The sequence below is a fragment of the Dissoconium aciculare genome, assembly GCF_010015565.1.
Source record: "Dissoconium aciculare CBS 342.82 unplaced genomic scaffold K489scaffold_16, whole genome shotgun sequence".
NCBI lineage: Eukaryota > Fungi > Ascomycota > Dothideomycetes > Mycosphaerellales > Dissoconiaceae > Dissoconium > Dissoconium aciculare.
In genome coordinates, this window is record NW_022984966.1 from 240719 (window position 1) to 258020 (window position 17302).

At 54.6% G+C, this 17302-nt stretch overlaps 5 protein-coding genes across 5 annotated transcripts; 2 read left to right on the forward strand and 3 right to left on the reverse strand.

Annotated features, from left to right (window-relative positions):
• Nucleotides 1–228: 228 nt before the first annotated feature.
• Nucleotides 229–2004, forward strand: K489DRAFT_384629 (uncharacterized protein). Its single transcript, XM_033605901.1, has one exon. The coding sequence runs from the start codon at nucleotides 266–268 to the stop codon at nucleotides 1913–1915; it is 1650 nt and encodes a 549-aa protein (XP_033455755.1). The 5' UTR covers nucleotides 229–265; the 3' UTR covers nucleotides 1916–2004.
• A 117-nt stretch (nucleotides 2005–2121) lies between these two features.
• Nucleotides 2122–7021, reverse strand: K489DRAFT_364434 (uncharacterized protein; the record flags this gene model as incomplete). The annotated part of the gene is made up of 2 exons (XM_033602699.1): nucleotides 2122–3952; nucleotides 4022–7021. The coding sequence occupies 2 exons, from the start codon at nucleotides 7019–7021 to the stop codon at nucleotides 2174–2176; spliced, it is 4779 nt and encodes a 1592-aa protein (XP_033455756.1). The 3' UTR covers nucleotides 2122–2173.
• A 2572-nt stretch (nucleotides 7022–9593) lies between these two features.
• On the forward strand, nucleotides 9594–10657 carry K489DRAFT_89200 (proteasome core particle subunit beta 2). The gene is made up of 2 exons (XM_033609013.1): nucleotides 9594–9856; nucleotides 9954–10657. The coding sequence occupies exons 1-2, from the start codon at nucleotides 9683–9685 to the stop codon at nucleotides 10602–10604; spliced, it is 825 nt and encodes a 274-aa protein (XP_033455757.1). The 5' UTR covers nucleotides 9594–9682; the 3' UTR covers nucleotides 10605–10657.
• A 662-nt stretch (nucleotides 10658–11319) lies between these two features.
• K489DRAFT_327019 (uncharacterized protein) lies at nucleotides 11320–14346 on the reverse strand (the record flags this gene model as incomplete). The annotated part of the gene is made up of 3 exons (XM_033601952.1): nucleotides 11320–11555; nucleotides 11721–12903; nucleotides 12943–14346. 3 exons carry the CDS (start codon nucleotides 14344–14346, stop codon nucleotides 11320–11322), a joined length of 2823 nt encoding a protein of 940 aa, XP_033455758.1.
• A 1328-nt stretch (nucleotides 14347–15674) lies between these two features.
• K489DRAFT_327218 (uncharacterized protein) lies at nucleotides 15675–17012 on the reverse strand (the record flags this gene model as incomplete). Its single annotated transcript, XM_033601969.1, has 1 exon — nucleotides 15675–17012. One exon carries the CDS (start codon nucleotides 17010–17012, stop codon nucleotides 15675–15677), a length of 1338 nt encoding a protein of 445 aa, XP_033455759.1.
• Between the last annotated feature and the right edge of the window lie 290 nt (nucleotides 17013–17302).

Here is a 17302-nt window from a genome sequence, read left to right on the forward strand (position 1 = left end):
TGACGCCCGGCTCTGACTGCGCAAGGCAGATCTTGTCGTTATTGAATTCATGGCGACGATGTGATGAGGTGATGATAAATATTGCGCGCCCGGCCAGAGGATCTCGTATGAACGTTGGGAGAGTTATTGCGGAGAGTTGGATTGGATTTCGGGAATGCCACGACTTCTGGCAAGTTGAGCTTCATCGTCAACAACATCGTACAGTGCTCCTCTTTCCCATGTGCAGATCACAAACTAAAAATTATCAGCCTGATCGTTTTCATCGATGCAGGCACCCGGTCAGGCGTCTCAAGCCTTCTACAGACAATTTTATCGGTGGTCAATTGCTTGCTCGGTGCCCGCAGAAGTGCATCGCGGCATTACGCATTTACCTCGAAGATGTTATAGTAGTTCATTTCGAGGCGGCCGGTTGGGCAACAGAGCCTCACAAGCATATCAGGAGCTCAGAATATCGACAGTCAACGGTGTGATCAATAATACGAGCTCATCGACGCGCCGAGCACTTTCCTCGGGCCAAAAACATGCTTCTTCTCTTGGTAATGAGGGTTCAGGACTCGTTAACGACGATGCGCGACTGGAAGCCAGATCCACCGTGATAGACTCACTGAGATCGGACACCGATGACCAACTCGTGGAGAATTTCAAGACAGCTTGTCGGCATCTGAGCAATCCGGTCGTCCTGATCACATCCCGTTTGCCGACAAGAAATTCAGAGCTAAACGGCGAACATGATTTCGGTGTCACCGTCTCGTCGTTCACGTCTGTATCTGTGGACCCGGATGCTCTCGTATCATTCAACTTAAAGCTGCCGAGCGCTTCATGGAATGCCATATCATCATCTGGACGTTTGCGAGTCCACATCTTGAGGGCAGACGAAACAGGCGCAGCGATAGCGGATCTTTTCGCGCAGCCATCCAGCGAGGGGCCCTTTGTCAGACTGTTGAAGACCGGTGTCGAAGTCCGACTCTCATCAACAGAGCCGGCAAGTCTCAATCACGTAGTTGGTGTCGTTGGGAATCTGACCGCCGAGCTTGTCCGAGAGAAATGCGTCGAATGTGGAGACCACATGATTGTGGTTGCGAAAGTGGTCGCCTGCGCCGGATTCACTGCAGCAGAAACGATTCCTGACACCGGCTTTGAAGGATTGACGTATTTAAACAGGAGCTATCGACGATTGGGTGATTGCATTGAACCAAAGTTGCCGTCGCCAGAACTGAAACCCGACGAGGCTGTGAAGGAAGATGATCGGCGAAAGAGAGCGCGGTTGTTCATCGACAGACTCAATGCTGAGAGATCTGCGGCTGCGCAGCGCAGAGGACAGCAACAAATTCGTTCCTTCTCAACCACCACTGGGTTGAGGCATGCTGAACATGACAATACCTCCCATACAGACGACGCGACGCACTTGATTGATCCTGCAGCCAAAGGGATGACGGTAGCGGACTTCCTAGAGATGCCGGCCAACAACAAACCGCCTAAATCACATCCGCCTCGTATGCGCAAGATTGCAAAATGCAAAGAACATGTGGAAAAGGCCGAGGAGGCTCTCGCGCAGCATTCATCTCGTGAGAGCAGACTGTCCAAAAGTGAGGTCGAACAACAGCTAAGAATTATCCGAGCCTTTCGACGTACCATCGATGTGGAACTTGCTCATGTAGCCGCGCTCGACCTCCGCACTATGCTCGATCGCGGGAGGTCGGATCATGCACGAGCGGCGTGGCTGGAGAAAACGATTGAGAAAGGCCTTGTGATCTGCCAAGAGGACGCCATACGTGCCAAGGAATTGTTGGACGCGCGAAAGATGGATCAAAGACAATTTGATAAACGGAAGAGCAAACTGCTCGCAAAACACGACCTTTTCAAGATCGAAGTGGATCGATTGAGAAGCTCGATCATTGAGGAAAATGAAGGTTGAGATAGTATCCCATGGAGTCAGAGAGACTTTGTAATATATCTTTCCATTAAGCTCAACGCTGCGCAAAATTGAATAACTATATCCGAACCAATTTCGTTCCCTCCCCCTAATCCTGTTGGCACAGTATAAAAAATAGAGCATCGGACCGTTTGCAGGGTTGCCAGTGGCGCCGAACTCGCTCACGGAGAGCACAATTTTGACAAAAAGCAAGTCATACCATCATTCTACAATACTTCTTCTACATCAAACCGATTAATTCTACAATCGTACAACTCTCGTCTCCCTATCGAGAACCCTCTCCTTCAAAGCCTTGAGTACCGCAGACCTTCTCTCCTTCCTTCGCTGCCACTCCAAAACTTCTTCCTGTGTAACATCGCCCATCTTCTTCCTCGCACTTTCCGGCGCGCCAGGCGAGAAAATCGCACTGCCAGCGCCAGATTTCCCCAACATGCTCGCCGACGGCGGTGTGCGGAATCGCGAGGAGCTCAATCCAAACATGCCGCTCATACCCAATGGGTCGCCGTTTGCCGCCATGCGGACTGTGCGCCTGGGCGGAGTAGCGGAGGGACTGCCGTGAGTATTGAAGCGACTGCTGCGCATTTTCGATACCAGGGAGTCTTCGTAGTCGCCACCATCGGTGAGTTTGAGGGATGCCAGACCTTGCGGGAGCCGACGGATTTGGGACTCTAGGACGTCGACGTCACCGCTGTGCTGCTCGACCATTGCTGTCATTTTGAGAATCGTGTTCATGACAGCTTCAACGGTGGGAACGTTGGCCTGTGAAGAGGAGGTTTTATCAGCAGATCGCGAGGCGGCCGAGGCGAGCTCAGCACGGAGAAGGCTCATTTTCTCTTCGACTTCGGCGAGCAGCTTTTGGACGCTTTGCACGCGCTGTCGAAGCTCTGCTTGCTGAGCTTGGGTTTCTGCGTTCAGTGGTGCGGCCTCCTGGGCAGCTAGGTGCTCAGCATCGGTGTGTACCGCGATGAACTTGCGCATTTCGCTTGTTCTGTTCCGTAATCGGACCAGATCATTCTCGTGAGTCTTGGCATCTGCAATGATAGCCTCAGGCCGTTGCAGCATTCCCTCTGATAGCTGGTTGTCCATCTCGCTCAGGATTTTTGGCATGTCCTTCAGGTCTTCCAAGACCCAGGCATCCGCATCTTCAAGGTCATCAATTGTTCTGTCACCAGGGTGGCTGAGCGTCTTGTGACCTTGGACAAAGGCTCCAATATGGCGTGCGTTCAAGCCCGCGACGTCGACCATAGCGTTGATATCGCGGAAGACTTTCTCAATCTGTGCGGGAATACCGGTGGTCTTGATGGCGCCTGTGTGTTCTTGGTGAGTCAGGAATGACTGCAAGGTAGTAATGGGCTCCACCGGCGCTGCTAATATTGCCTTAATGCGATCATCCTCCTCGTCTTGCAGCTCGCCTGCACTGGGCTCTTTCGGTTTAGGTACCGCCACCTCCTTCCTCTCAATTGGCCTTGCAGGCGGGACAGCGGAAGCTTTCATTTGAGAGTGAACCGGGTTCATGGAGAAGTCTTTGCCACTGACAGGGTTGGTAACCGCGCGTTGCGGACTCGGTGAACGTGGACTGAGCTGTGGCCGAGTGGCAGGAGGTGGGAATGTTGGGCCTTTGGGAATTGTGCGCGGCATCCCAGCAGGAGTATAGCTAACCTTCAAGGTTGACTGTGGGGTTGTCGAATCATCCTGAGGAGACGTTGCTTTTGGAGATGCGGGCGTGACACGACGCATGAATGCGGCCAAAGCAGCTGGATTTTTCGCTTGGTAAGGCTTACCATCCTCGTCGTCATCTTCCTCTTCACCTTCTTCTCCCTCTTCATCTTCTTCTTCATCATCCTCATCCTCTTCATCATCGTCGTCCTCATTCTCCTCGTCCTCGTCTTCTCCTTCATCCTCGTCCTCAAAGCCATCCTCATCGTCCCAAGTCGAGTCCTCTGTCGCATCCTTCTTCGAAATCTCTTGAACGAGACTTTCCTTACCAAGATCGATCGGTGGGCTGCCCACAATAGGAGCCTCAGAGGTTGCCGACTTATCAGAAGTTGTAAACGAGAAACTCGGCTTGGGCTTTTCTTCCTGCTTCACAGCAGAAGACAAAGGCAACCCTTGCGCGGGCTTCTGTGAAAATGGATCCGGTGGTAATGGAAGATCGTCGGGTAAAGGCGCAGCTTTGTATCTTGATGGATCGGGTGGTAGAGGAAGATCATCTGGAAGTTTTGCTGCCTTGTATGTAGATGGGTCAGGAGGCAGGGGAGGGTCTGCTGGAACATCAGCCTTGGCAGCTGGGGTGGAGGCTTGCGGTTGCGCCTTTGGAGCCTCTGGGATATTCCTAAGTGAGACATCCTCCTCGGTGCCAGGTTCCTTTTTGACGAATCCGAAAGATGGCGATGCTGCTTTAGGAGGCTCACTCTTGTTCGCGGCAGCTGCACCTAAGGCGTTGCCAAAGCTACTGCCAAAAAGACTCTCGCCCGCACTAGCAGGTTTGATAAGATCGTCTTTAGCAGTGCCATCGCCTTTAAATGTCGTTCCCAGTTTGAAACCGCCAGATAGCGATCCTGATCCGCTCGCAGCTGACGGTGTTTGCTCAGCGGGCTTTGTGGTCGTCGGCGAGTCCTCCTCCATTGTCTCCTCTTTCGACAGGGACGGCTTGCTGAACAAAGAGTCTGTGCCGGAAGGTTTGCCGAAACTAAAACTGCTTCCTGTCGAACCTAGAGTAGCAGTGGAACCCATGGACGCCTCGGTAGGCATGCTGGGCTTCTGCTGCGCAAACGGACTAGGATTTGGTTTTGACGGCGTGCCAAACGTTGTAGCCTGTCCCACTGGGGCTCCAGTGCCAAATGTCGACAATTTGTTTTGGCCCGCGGCGGCGAACGGGCTAGTTTGACTGGCGCTACCGAACGGACTCGATGTTTTGCCGTCGCTTCCCAGAGCCTTGGCAGCGGCGGCAAAGGGACTAGCAGTGACCCCTGTGGAAGCAGCACCAAATGAGCTGGAGCTTCCAAAGACAGGGAGGGCGCCTGGAGCTGCATTGGCGGTGGTTTGGGCCGAAGCCGAGCCCCATGGGGAGCTTTTCTTGGCCCCGAGACCTGATGCTTGTCCAAATGCGCTTCCGGTCTGTGACGCCACCGAGCCAAAAGTGGACTGGCCAAAAGCCGGTACTGAAGGCCCTTGTGCGCTGGCAGGGACTGACGGCTGGCCGAATGCTGGTTGACCAAACGCCGGCTTGCCAAATGCTGGCTGGCCGAATGCTGGCTTGCCAAATGCCGGAGTTGTGCTGGCCGGGGTGGATGAACCAAAGGTAGATTGACCAAACGCAGGTGCATTAGTTGCGGGCGTCGCTGGACTGGGACTGCCCCAAACCGATGCCTGCTTGCCTAGGCCGGATGCACCTCCGAAACTTGAGCCCACAGCACTAGGTGCACCAAATGCTGGCTGACCGAAGGCGGGCTTGACGGCTTGAGGAGTCGCTGGAGCGCCGCTGCCGAAAGAGCCAAATGGAGATGCCGTTGATGTTGGCTGCGTTTGAGAGATTGCTGCAGGAGCACCGAATCCGGAAGGTGTCGGTTGCGATTGCTGCACGCCGCCAACGGCTTGTCCGTTCTCTGAAGAGTAGTAGTCGTAGGTGCGGTGGGGGCCAGATGCCTTCGTCATGGCCGAGTATGGTTGTGTCTGGCGAATAGCATCGTCGTACACAACCCACCATAGGCTGAGGACACCGTCAGTGTTCAGCATACAGAGTGCCGGCAGAGGAGCTCGTGAGTCAGGTACGACATCACTCTCTGTAGGAATGGGCCGTGGCGCGAGTTCCTGGACACTGAAGTCGAGAGCTACACCAACAGGAGTGGTGTCGCTCGAATTGTCGGTATAGCTTAGTGGTAAAGTGGCTTTGCGGCCTTCGTCCTTGATTGCTGCAGTGACAAATCGACCATTCTCTTTGAAGTTGGCGAAGATGCCGACGTCTATCGCAGCTGAAGATGCAACAATCAGCGCATCGGACAGTGATGGCTTCCAGTCATTGAGTCGCGAGATGAAGAAGTGAGCGGGAGTTCGAGATTCCACGAAAGCCGCGCACGGGTCTGATGTCAACCGATGAAAGGTGTATGGCTGATCTTTTTGGCGTTGTGCAATGAAGTAGACCGAATCCTTGGGCTGGTAGTCGTCTCCCGGTGGTCCGTGGAAAGGAGTATAGATGAGAAGAAATTCATAAGTCGACAGCCATGCGATAGACGAGATCGGCAGTGCCCTGGCAGTTTCGTACTGGGCCCGCCTGATGCCATCAAGCTGTGGTGGCTGTGGGATCGTGCCCTTGATGGCTCCCTGTGGATCAATTTGTACCGCGCTGCCATTTTCGAGACCAGCGATCACTTGCTTACCCAACTTCGACCAAGCCGCGCATACCACATTCTCGTGAAAAACCGGCGAACCGCTCGCGTTGTTCACCAACTTTCTCGCCTTGAGGTCTGCCAACAGGAACTGGCCGTTGGAGAGAACGATACCAAAGAAGTAAGCCAAGTTGGGATCTGGGTTTGGATTCGGAAGGAGGTGTCGCACACTGGTGCCGTTCGTCGATAGTTGAAACGCTGGTTCGTGACCACCCTTCGTGATCGCATTTGTGTCATAAATTGCCAGACCTCCACCCTCTTCAGCCGCGATCACAAGACAGGTCTCGTCGGAGTTGAATGTGACATGCGATACGCGTGGTACCTGCAACTTAGCTTCCGACTCGTGCAGTTTGATTTGTGGTTCATCCTCGGCGACACCACTGCCATCTCCCTTCTTTTTCCTACGCGAAATGTATGCTGCACGTAGCTTGTCTGTGCTGGCCACTACTAACGAATCTGGACCTGCAGCCGCAACAAGGCCCTTCTTGGATGCGATGCTCAGCAGGGACGCTGTTGGCGGAGGTAACTTGTCAGAGGGCCACGGTTGTGGGAAAAGCTTCAACCGGTCGCCTGAGGTGATCTCTGCGGCCTGCAATGCGAGATGTTCTGTGACAATCTCTTCGAGATCCTGGCCTGCGATGGATTGTGCAGTGTTTCCGCCTCCATTTGACGACACACTGTTGCCAAAATTTCCCCCGAACATGTTGAGAATGCGCGCATACGCGAGATGACGCGTTTGAAATGTAACTCCAGTATACAATCAGTGGTCTCCAACGATATTCCAAAAGACTGTCGCGATTGCCCAGAACGTCGCGGCAGGGAGCTGCAGCCTGCTGCGACGATGATTGTTATAACGGAGACGCTGGGCGCACTCTGCGTCTGTAGGTGCCAATCCGTCGTCTGCGTGAGTTGTGTCGCGACTGTGGTGAAAGGAAGTGTTCGGCCAAAGAATCGCCAGGATGGATCCTTGAGATGTGAAGCCAAACAAATTCCCAGGCGCGTCGGAGCTCCAGCACTAAGGAAGCTCTAGGCAGTTATCCGTGCACTGCTTCAGTCCACTCGCTCCGCTCGTGCACCACAACTCAACGTCCACAACGGTTCAACGTCCACAGGCTCGTCGTGACCATCATCGCCATCGAGATGACGCTCTGCACGCTCGTTGCCATCAATATCCTGCATTAGACGGAGCCATACTGGCATCAAACGACGTTTGAAGCCATTAATTACCGCCTTTGAATGCCTCGAAGTCATGTCTATAACATTTAATACAAGATTCAGTCGTTTACGACGATCCTTTACCTTCTCACGAGCAAGTACTTTATCAGCCTTCTCTGCCTCTTTTTGACGTCTTTTTTGGATGACTTGACGTGCTTGTGCTGCAGTAAGGACTCCTCCATTCTGTAGATACTGGCGCTTCATCGAGCGACGCTGATTGCGTACGTTCTGGGCAACCGTCGTATGTTGAAGTTCATCTACAGCCTCAGCTCCAGCGATTGCTATGGCGTATGCGCCACGGAAGATCCTCTGAAGCTGCTGCGTCGCTATAGGCTGGTCAGCTAGAGCAGAAGCAATGAATTGGCTCTGAGTACGTGCCAGAGTCCGTACTGTACGTGGTGTTGTAATCATCGTCGTCTCTAACGTAGCCTGATCAACTGGAGTTGCTGGCCGCGCGAGTGTTGCTGCTTTCTCTCTAAGGCTTGAAAGAACAACGTTTGGATTGAATGGATAAAGGCCAGTCTTTGCAAAGCCAGCACGTATTGTATCCGGCTTCATAGTCTTCTGTCTAAAGCCCTCGAAGGCAGCGAGGAACTCTGTCTTATTGAAGTCAATACAGCCGCTGCGCGTAGCATAGTCAACTGCTTCTGAATGCCAGTGTTTGAACGGCTGAAATATGGCTACGTCAAGCGGCTGCATAAGATGCGACATGTGCGGCGGCAATACAAGAGGTATAATAGCATGTTGCTCACAGAACTCGACGAACTCGAGGGTATAGTGAGATCCATATCCGTCGAAGACAAGTAATCGCTTCACGCCACGCTGGAGTCTTCGCGACTGCTCCTCCCAATGATACAGCCACTGGAGCGTCAGAGCGTCTGTTGTATAGCCTGTGTCGCTCAAAGCAAGCATTGTAGCTGAATGGAGCTCTGTGAACCACGCGTCTTGAAGTCGTTTGCCAGGGAGGATCACCATCGGCTGGATTGTTGCGCCAGCTGCGCTAATGGCCTCAACAACCGTCACTGTCTCGCGATTGTTAGAGCTCGGCGTCCAATTACGCTGCTCCGGATGCTGCGTTAGCACGTGCTGCGTACGTGCCATACCAACACGAAAGCCAGTCTCATCCATGTTCCAAATGTCGTCTGGAGGTATGCCTTCGGTCCGGACGATCTCTTCGAAGCGAGAATACCATAATCCAATACGGCCTGGCTGCTCTGCTGCTGCACGTACTGCATCAAGTGATCGTGATGGACGCTTATACCACTCAGGGTGGCGTGAAATGAAGCGTGAGACCCACATCTTCGAGACGTCTGGCGCTGGCCCTTCGAGATTGTGGCATCTAGCTAGGATCGAATTGGCAGTCTTATGCACGTCGACAACGCGCGCAGACACACCTATCTTATCACATCGCTTTAGCCACGTTATTAAGGCCTCTTCTTGAGCGTTATCCAGCTTCCTGTTAGCTGGTTGCCTTGTAGACTTGCTTTTCAATCCACGAGCGCGTCGTTGGAGTCGCTTGTACGAAACTCTAAACTCCTTTGCTAACGTAGTCAGAGGGCCCTCAAATTCAGTCTCCTCGCGCCAGAGGAGTGCAGCATTGATACGAGCCTCTTCTTCAGCGTATTCAGCCATGTTGTGATGGATACAAAGACGCGTTCAATCTACAATCCTATTAAGTCGCATCGTGGACGTTGAACCGTTGTGGACGTTGAGTTGTGGTGCACGAGCGGAGCGAGTGGACTGAAGCAGTGCACGGATAATGAATTTACAGCATCGTTGCGGAGGCGGCGATGTCTCCGACGGTGAACCCGACTCTCTATGCAAATAGCCTACCGTACAAAGTCCTCATTACTGCGTACGATATTGTAGCTGCCTATGAAGCAGGAACATTGCCGCATCAGCTCGTGGCCGCCTGTCACAACGCGCAGTACCGCCAGCAGCAGACATACGACTTACACCACCTCCTAGCATTATACTGTACCAACAACAAAACAAGACACCTCCACCACAATAACGTTCGGTTTCCTGCTCAATCGCCGACCCTCTCAGATCAAGACAGTATCACCAATATCAAGTGTTGTGGTGAACAGGACGCTCAACGTACAACAAGCCACCACAGAGAGAGATCATCCATAGTGACATCGACATCATGCCGGGCTTCGATTTCAGCAACCACAACAGAAATCTTGCCTTACACGCTCAAGGTGTCCCGCTACCAAAAGCAACATCGACCGGTACCACCATCGTCGGTTGCCTATACGATGGAGGTGTTGTCATTGCCGCCGATACTAGAGCAACAAGCGGTCCGATAGTAGCAGACAAGGTATGCAGATGAATTCTTGCTCGTGAAAGAACACAAAGATCCAACAGCGCGATGGGATATGAGCATGAACACATCATTGACGGGAACCTCTCTTCAGAACTGCGAGAAGCTCCACTACATCGCCCCTCAAATCTGGTGTGCAGGCGCCGGTACTGCAGCCGACACCGAATTCACCACGGCCCTCATCTCCTCCAACCTCGAACTCCACGCGCTCTCCACCGGCCGAAAGCCCCGCGTCGTCACCGTCATGACCATGCTGAAGCAACATCTCTTCCGATACCAAGGCCACATCGGCGCATACCTCGTCGTCGCCGGCTGCGATCCCACCGGCAGCCACCTCTTCACCGTGCACGCCCACGGGTCCACCGACAAGCTCCCCTACGTGACCATGGGATCCGGTAGTCTGGCGGCCATGTCGGTGTTCGAATCGACGTGGAAGAAGGATCTCACCGAGGACGAGGCGGTGAAACTGTGCGCGGATGCGATCCAGGCGGGTATCTGGAACGATTTGGGATCCGGTAGCAACGTGGACGTGTGCGTGATCACGCCGGAGAAGACCCATCTCAAGAGGAATTACATCACGCCCAACGTGCGCGAGAAGAAGATGCGCAACTACAAGTTCGCGCGGGGAACGACGGCGGTGCTCAACCAGAAGATCATCACCAAGGAGGAGATCAGCAAGTATGTCGTGGTGCAGGACATTGGTGACGGAGAGGCGGGCGTGGGCGAGAAGATGGACATCTCATAGACGGCGAATGGACGATGGGATGACGGGAACACACCGGACGATGGTACTGTACGAGTAGTGCGGTTACAGACCTCTTCCCACGAGAGCCACGGAATCGACCATACATCAGTCTATATTACGAAGCACAGAATTTGATGACGCAACCATTCGTGTCGTGAGCTTTGGCACGCCAGTGACGAACTTGACCAATGTGCGGTCGAGCATTGTAGGCATCCCCATCTTCTGCATAGATGACCACAAAGACTGGGAATTCAGAACACAGCAAATCAAAACAACCCAAACCAGGAGGGTTGCAGCAATATCGCATCCTTTCATGTTTCGAGAAGGCGAGACGCCTTACCTACAATAAACCATAGTCCCCTGCAAATGGAGAAGAAAATCATGTGAATTCCCAACTCGCCCGCGAGAAGGATCATCCAAACGGACCAAAAAGCGCATTTCCCTCGCTCATTTCCGCCGGGGGAAAATCCCACATCCACATTCCCATCACCAATTACAATATGTTTCCTATCCTCGCGTGCTCGGGAAGACCCCTCCACTGAAACTCCGTGCAGCTCCAATCCGATCCCATCCGACCCTGGATTCATCATCCCTCATCGCTCGTCAGAAACGAAAACACCCCCAAAGGTGCAGAGACAGGAGACTCGATGCTCCAGATGAAGATTTCCCTCTCTCTCTTGAGAACGCAAAAACCCAAACATGGCCTATTTCCACTTCACAGCCTCCCATGCCTCGCCTTGAAGATGGCCACCTTGTCATCATAGAAAAGGATCTCGCGGAGGCGCAAGCGGGAGGTGCTAGACGAATCGCTGGAGATTTCGCTGCTGCTATCGTCCAGATCCTCGTCGATGGTGATGACGTCGCTATCTTCATCGTCATCGTCATCGTCATCGTCGTCATCGTCGTCGTCCTCGGCTTCCTCTTCGTCCGAGATGACGTCGCTGTCGGTGTCTTCGGCGGCGGCGGCGACGGCGGCGTGGTGGAGGTGATGTTGGTGATGGTGATGGTGGAGAGGATGGTTCTGGCCGGTGGGCACGGCCACGGCGGGATTCTCGTCCTCCTCGCTGTCCGCCGCGGCAGCAACAGCGGGATGGGCGAATTGTGGATCACTCCGACTGGCATCGGTGTCATCGTCGTCGAGGTCGCGGCCGCCGCGAGGGGAAAAGTGGCGGTTCTCGAGGATCTCAAAACATTTGTTCGCGATGCCCATGTAGCAGAGTTCGACCTCCGGGCGTAGAGCGACAATGTCCACGAATTGCAGCGCGAGTTCACGCGGGTCGACGCCGCTGCCGTGGACGTGGTCGGCCAAGTAGGGGATGTAGAGGGAGCGGAGGTGGGGCATGTTGGGGAGACTTTGGAGGAGGAAGTGCCAGTCGCGGTAGTCGATGGCCATGCCCAACTCGCGCAGCACCGGCATCTTCCCGCCGCAGACAAAGGTCAGGATTTCTCTCGTGAGCATCCATATGCGCCACTTGTTACTGGGCGGCATACCGGCATCGGTATAACTCAGATCCGAACTGTCAATCAGGAGCTTTCTGAGACTACTACGATGCCGACGGATGGGACCGCGATAGATGGCTTCGATCGGAACTGTTAAGACCGTGTTTTCCGCATTCTGGAGATAAAGCTCCTCGAGGGTATTCGGAGCGAGGGTCTCTTTGAGGAAATTGATAAGTGACGACGAGACGCATGAGGTGTGGATTTTCTTCAGCTGGAGGTGATACTCCAACGGGACATCGTCGGGGATCTGGGCGATGCGAGTGCCAGTCTTGCGAGGAGTAGAGCTTTGACGGCGGCGCGGGGAAGGATAGATGGGTGATTTGGGCGTCGGAGCAAAGTCCCGACGGAGGGTCTTCCAAAGTTGCTCGTGGTTTTGGCAGTTGAGGATCGTAAGGGTGGTGAGGCGTGTCCAGTCGATTGCTTTTTGGAGGACGAGGACTGAGAGTGGGACCCGCTCTAATTCGAGCGTTTCGAGTTGTAGGATTTGACAGAGATTGGAGGGATCTTGTTGGGGAAGGAGTTTGTCTGCGTGAGATTCGAGCGGCGTAGTTCCCACGAGTCGTTCATCGATCACGACAGATGACAATTTCGACGAGAGCTCAGCTTGGTCGTTCGGAGAGGGAGACAGTGGTGCGGAAACTGAAGCAGGAATTGCCGCAGCTGTAAATTTCATAGGCGATTTCGGTAGTGAGTGCGTCAGGAATTCCGGAGTCGTTTCCAGCTTCTCCAAAGTCGCAGCTCGTGGGGAGAAGGGGTCCGGGAACGCAAACGCCACAGATGCCGGAGGGTGAGTGCTGCGCTGTGGAGAAGCTGAGTGTGACGGAGCCGCCTCCAGAACCGTGTCACTCCTTCTTAGAACCTCCGTCTGGGGCTTGCGGATATCATAAATCAGACTGGTAAGGACTCCGAGGACACCGCCGAGTCGTTTTTCACCCACAGTCAAGAGGCTCGTGGTCGGTCGATCGCGGTCGATCTGCTGCAGGTCGCCGTCCCATACCTTGACCCATTTCTTGTCCTGGACATGGCGAGCGATACCGATCCTCAACTCGCGTAGTCTGGACGCCGAGTGCCCGACCAACACAGCAAGCTCGTCCAGATATGCGAGCTCGTCAATTTCGAGCACGCTGAGACTCTTCATTGGCGGCAGAATCGAGAACGAAGGGCTCTCGACGCGATCCAATGCAGCGAAGCCGGAATCCGAGTAGGATGTGCTCGCATGTGCTCCGTCTGCGGTCGGCAGAGCAGGCGGCATGCCCGCAAGGTTCAGCGAAGGGGGGTGAGCGGCCGCGAGCGATCCCAGGGCATCGACAGAGGTATTGTCGTGGAAGCGCACCCACAGCTTCTCCAATCGACACTCTTTCCCGTCGTCCCGGTCGCCCAGCGAGGACAGTGCAAGCCAGACGTCGCGCAAGATGCCCGTGGGCATATCCCAGACAAAGGTCTCCAGCGCACGCATGCGCGCGACTGCGAGAGCGACCAGCGTACCCAGCATTTTCCCGCCCTCTTTGGTGATGAGATATTCTTGAACCCAGTCTGCGGGTCCGTTGCCGAGCGAGAACTTTCGAGTGAATTGTGCATAGTGATTACCCCTTCGCCGTCGGATCGCCATTTCGGATGCTCGGCCTTTGCCCGGGGTGTGTATCCGGTCGAATCGGGGGCCTCGTCGCTGATGTGGCGCCTCGCCGAAGACTTCCTCCGCCATGACCAGGGTCGCCAAGCCATACGTCAGCGCATCGACCCCGGATCGAGGCTCGGAGTGGGTGCTGCTGTCCGGCCAGACGATGTCGAAGCGGGAGTAGATGTGCGGTGTGGCCAGGCGATGCAGCGCGCTGTGACATAGAGCCAGCGAGGTGAGATCGTTGGTGTGCGTGACCTCCTTCACGACATCCTTCAGCACATCCACAGGCAAGTCCAACAGCTGCAGCGGTCTCCGAGGGTCCCGTGCCACGGTGTCTGAATGTTCTTCTCCACGGATCCAAGTCCTACTTGATCGGAGTCTCTTCGCGGGCGTCTCCATCTCGCGGATACCCTCTGCGCGCCCAGGCCCGCCGTCGTGCTCTTGCTCCGTGATGTAATCCAACAGCTCGACCGAATGTTGCGGAGTGTGTTTGACCGGCGAGCGCGGCAAAGGCACAGAAGCAGGACTGGCTGGCCCGAAATATTGCTGCTGTGGCAGTCCGTCATGACTGGGGGAGTCGTTGGCGGAGTTTGGCACGACGACTGATGCCGCCGTGACCTCCATGTTGAGCCACGATCGCAGCCAGCCTGTCGACGAAAGGCGAGGTGGATCCTATGCTGATGTGTCGTCGGAGCCGCCTTGCTAGAACTGCAAGGGAAAGGCCGGAGTCGCTGTGCTTCAATTCTGGGATCGGGACGGTTCGGAGATTTGCAGGGCAAGGTGTCCTCTGTCAAGGATGTCGCTTGTCTGGATCTCCCGGCGCCGCGCAGTTGACATCCGGTGGTGAGAAGGAGGCGTTGATCTTGAATCACGAGGGCTATAGCAACCGGCGAGGAGTGAATCTCTCAAGCCGTGTCCGGGCTGCGTTGTGCATACAACATCGACGTTGGAGAAGAGGAGACCAGAGAGCTACTACAGTGAAGAAGGATATGTATGGGTGTGAATACTGGATGCATGGACAAGTGCACGTGCGGATGTGATACTGTATGTGTGGATTGTACTGTATACAAACAAATGCAACCCATACAATGGAGTCCAGTGGGCGGTGCCCGGGTGTGCTGGAGTGGTGGTGGTGGTTGATGGTCCCGCGTTGTTGTTATTATTATTACCGGCAACGGGGCTCGACAACCAATCAAGCAGCCGCCGCGCCTCATCTTTGGGCTTCCTCCCGCGCCCAACAAGTGAGACACGCGACGGCCCGAATTACATGATACCTACCTAGGTAAGTAATGTCGTGATGCCGGGTCGGAGGGGGGACTTCATTCGAACATACCTAGGTACCTAGTATCGTATAGTAGAACACTGTTCTCCCTGTCTCATCGCCGCATGTACACTTCTCACAGAGCAGGACCTGATCGGGTGCATTGCATAGGGTCTCGTCATCTGTAGGCAATGGTTTATTCGGGACATGAACATTCATTTTTCCACTGTCTACCAAATATTTCAAGATTAGCCTCATGTTGTTATACGTCAAGATGGCACTTGATCCGATTCCCAGAGGATAGATGCTATTCGGCGCCAGAACTATAGTCGAGCCATACGAAGTAGAAATAATGTCCCGGTGATAAGACTAGTCATTGGACATGCATAGTCATCGCGGTCCATGAGTTGAACTCGACACTCGAGGTCTCCATTCGAGTAGGTCTATCAGGCGATCAGAATTTCCGCACTGGAGAAGGAGAGAGAGATGGAGAGACAAGGAGGCAAGTCGAACAGGGACCCATAAGGAATAGAATTACGTAACAATACATTAGTGTCAAGTCTTGTGGCAGAAGAAGACAACGATGAGTGAGAATTGTGAAGAGAAAAGCAGACGGTGAAGAAGGAAAAAGAAGAAGAAGAATAAAACCCCCCGATCGACCACTTCGTCCCCCTCGGGCGTCAAAGCAAGCTCACGAGCTCACCGACCGATGTTTCTGCACAATCTCCACTCCACCTCCTCCGACCACATTCGGAATAGGAGCGACGGCAGCAACAGAGGAGGAAGCGGCCGCAGCTGTGACAGCAACAGCAGCGGTCACAGCAGCAGCAGATCCCGCGCCATTAGGACCATGGAACAAAGCCACCAGCTGCTTACCCACTTCGGTCTCCAACTCCGTACCGTCACGCGCAACCTTGACCTCCTTGTTATCGTTCCAAGAATTGCGCATGCCCTTGGTCCGACGGAAAGGCACACATTGGAAAGATCGCCATTCGACCTGAAAGCGACGACTGGGGCTCTTCTCGTCGAAGGCTTTGTTGTTGTTGTTGTTGCTGTTGCTGTTGCTGCTGCTGCTGATGATGGTGGGGATGCCGTTGGCGCTGTCGGTGGGGGACTTCTCACCGCTGTGGGTGGTGGCGGCAGAGCTTTCGCTGCTGACGCTTTGGCGAAGACTATCGCTGGATGTCGCGGGTTCTTCGTAGTCGGCTTCCCAGAAGATCGTCCCTCGGACGATGTCCTCGACGATGTGGCCGGATGGAGCGGTCTCGGTCGCGGCGGTAGGTACGATGATCAAGCCGGCGTTGTGGTCAACTTCAGGCTCTACCCTCGCACCGGTCTCGGTCGAGGAGTTGGTCGCCGCTTCGTCCTGCTCGAATGATCGTGACACCATGCGTGCGTAGCCAAAGTACTCGCCGGATTTGTTGACGGAGAAGACGAGGTAGACGTTGTCGGCCGAATCAAACGCCTCGTCGAGGATGATGCGGTTGTGCGGTTGCGTTTCCCAAAGTCCGTTCTTGAGGCTGACTTGCAGGTCTTGAAGTGTGAGGCTCTTGACGATGAAGTAACGATCGCCAGCCTTCTGCGGGGTCGCGAGAGTCTGCACGGGTGAGGCAGCATCCCTGACAGAGCTCGATTCGGGTGTGATGGTCATCTCGGCGAGATCGTCGGCGATTTCTTGAACAGCTCCGCCTTCGGTGGGCTGCTGCAATCCGGGCGGGCAAGCGATCGGGCTACCGCGGCTCGAGGGCTTCTGTTCCTTGCCGTTGCGGACACGACATAGAAGTCGGACAGGCCCGAAACGCGATCCGTTGAAACGTTGGTGGGCAGCCAGGACCGCCTCTTCGGAACGGTAGTTTACGAACGCACAGCTCGACGAAGACAACAAGCAAAGACTCTCGATATCATGCCATGCGTCCCGGGAGAAGTGATCCTTCAGGGCGATGATGCAGGCGCTGAAGGGGAGGTTACCAACCCAGAGTGCATAACCCGACTGTCGAGCCTTGCGCGGGGGACCTCGTGGTGCTGACATCTCAACCACAGAATCAGCGCGCTGCATTGCGCCACCGTGGTTGAGAGAGATAGGTGAGATTTGGCCGTTGGACAGGCGCGTGGGCGAGATGATCTTGGGGCGGCCGTTGACCATGTTCATGTGGAGCATCGGGGGCTTCAAGGTGGTGACGTTGGGCCATTGTTGCATGCCGCCAATGGCATACGGGCCACCATTCGGTGCGGTCTTGTTGTTGTTATTGTTGTAAGGCTGCTGCGGCGGTGGTTGAACGAATGCCGGCATCTGCATCGGCATCATGGCGTGTTCATGGC

Bases quoted from the DNA above. Each gene is read 5' to 3' on its own strand.
- K489DRAFT_384629 (XM_033605901.1), top strand. From the start codon at position 266: ATGCAGGCACCCGGTCAGGCGTCTCAAGCCTTCTACAGACAATTTTAT.
- K489DRAFT_89200 (XM_033609013.1), top strand. From the start codon at position 9,683: ATGCCGGGCTTCGATTTCAGCAACCACAACAGAAATCTTGCCTTACAC. The intron at 9,857-9,953 runs GTATGCAGATGA...ACCTCTCTTCAG, and splicing joins GTCCGATAGTAGCAGACAAG to AACTGCGAGAAGCTCCACTA.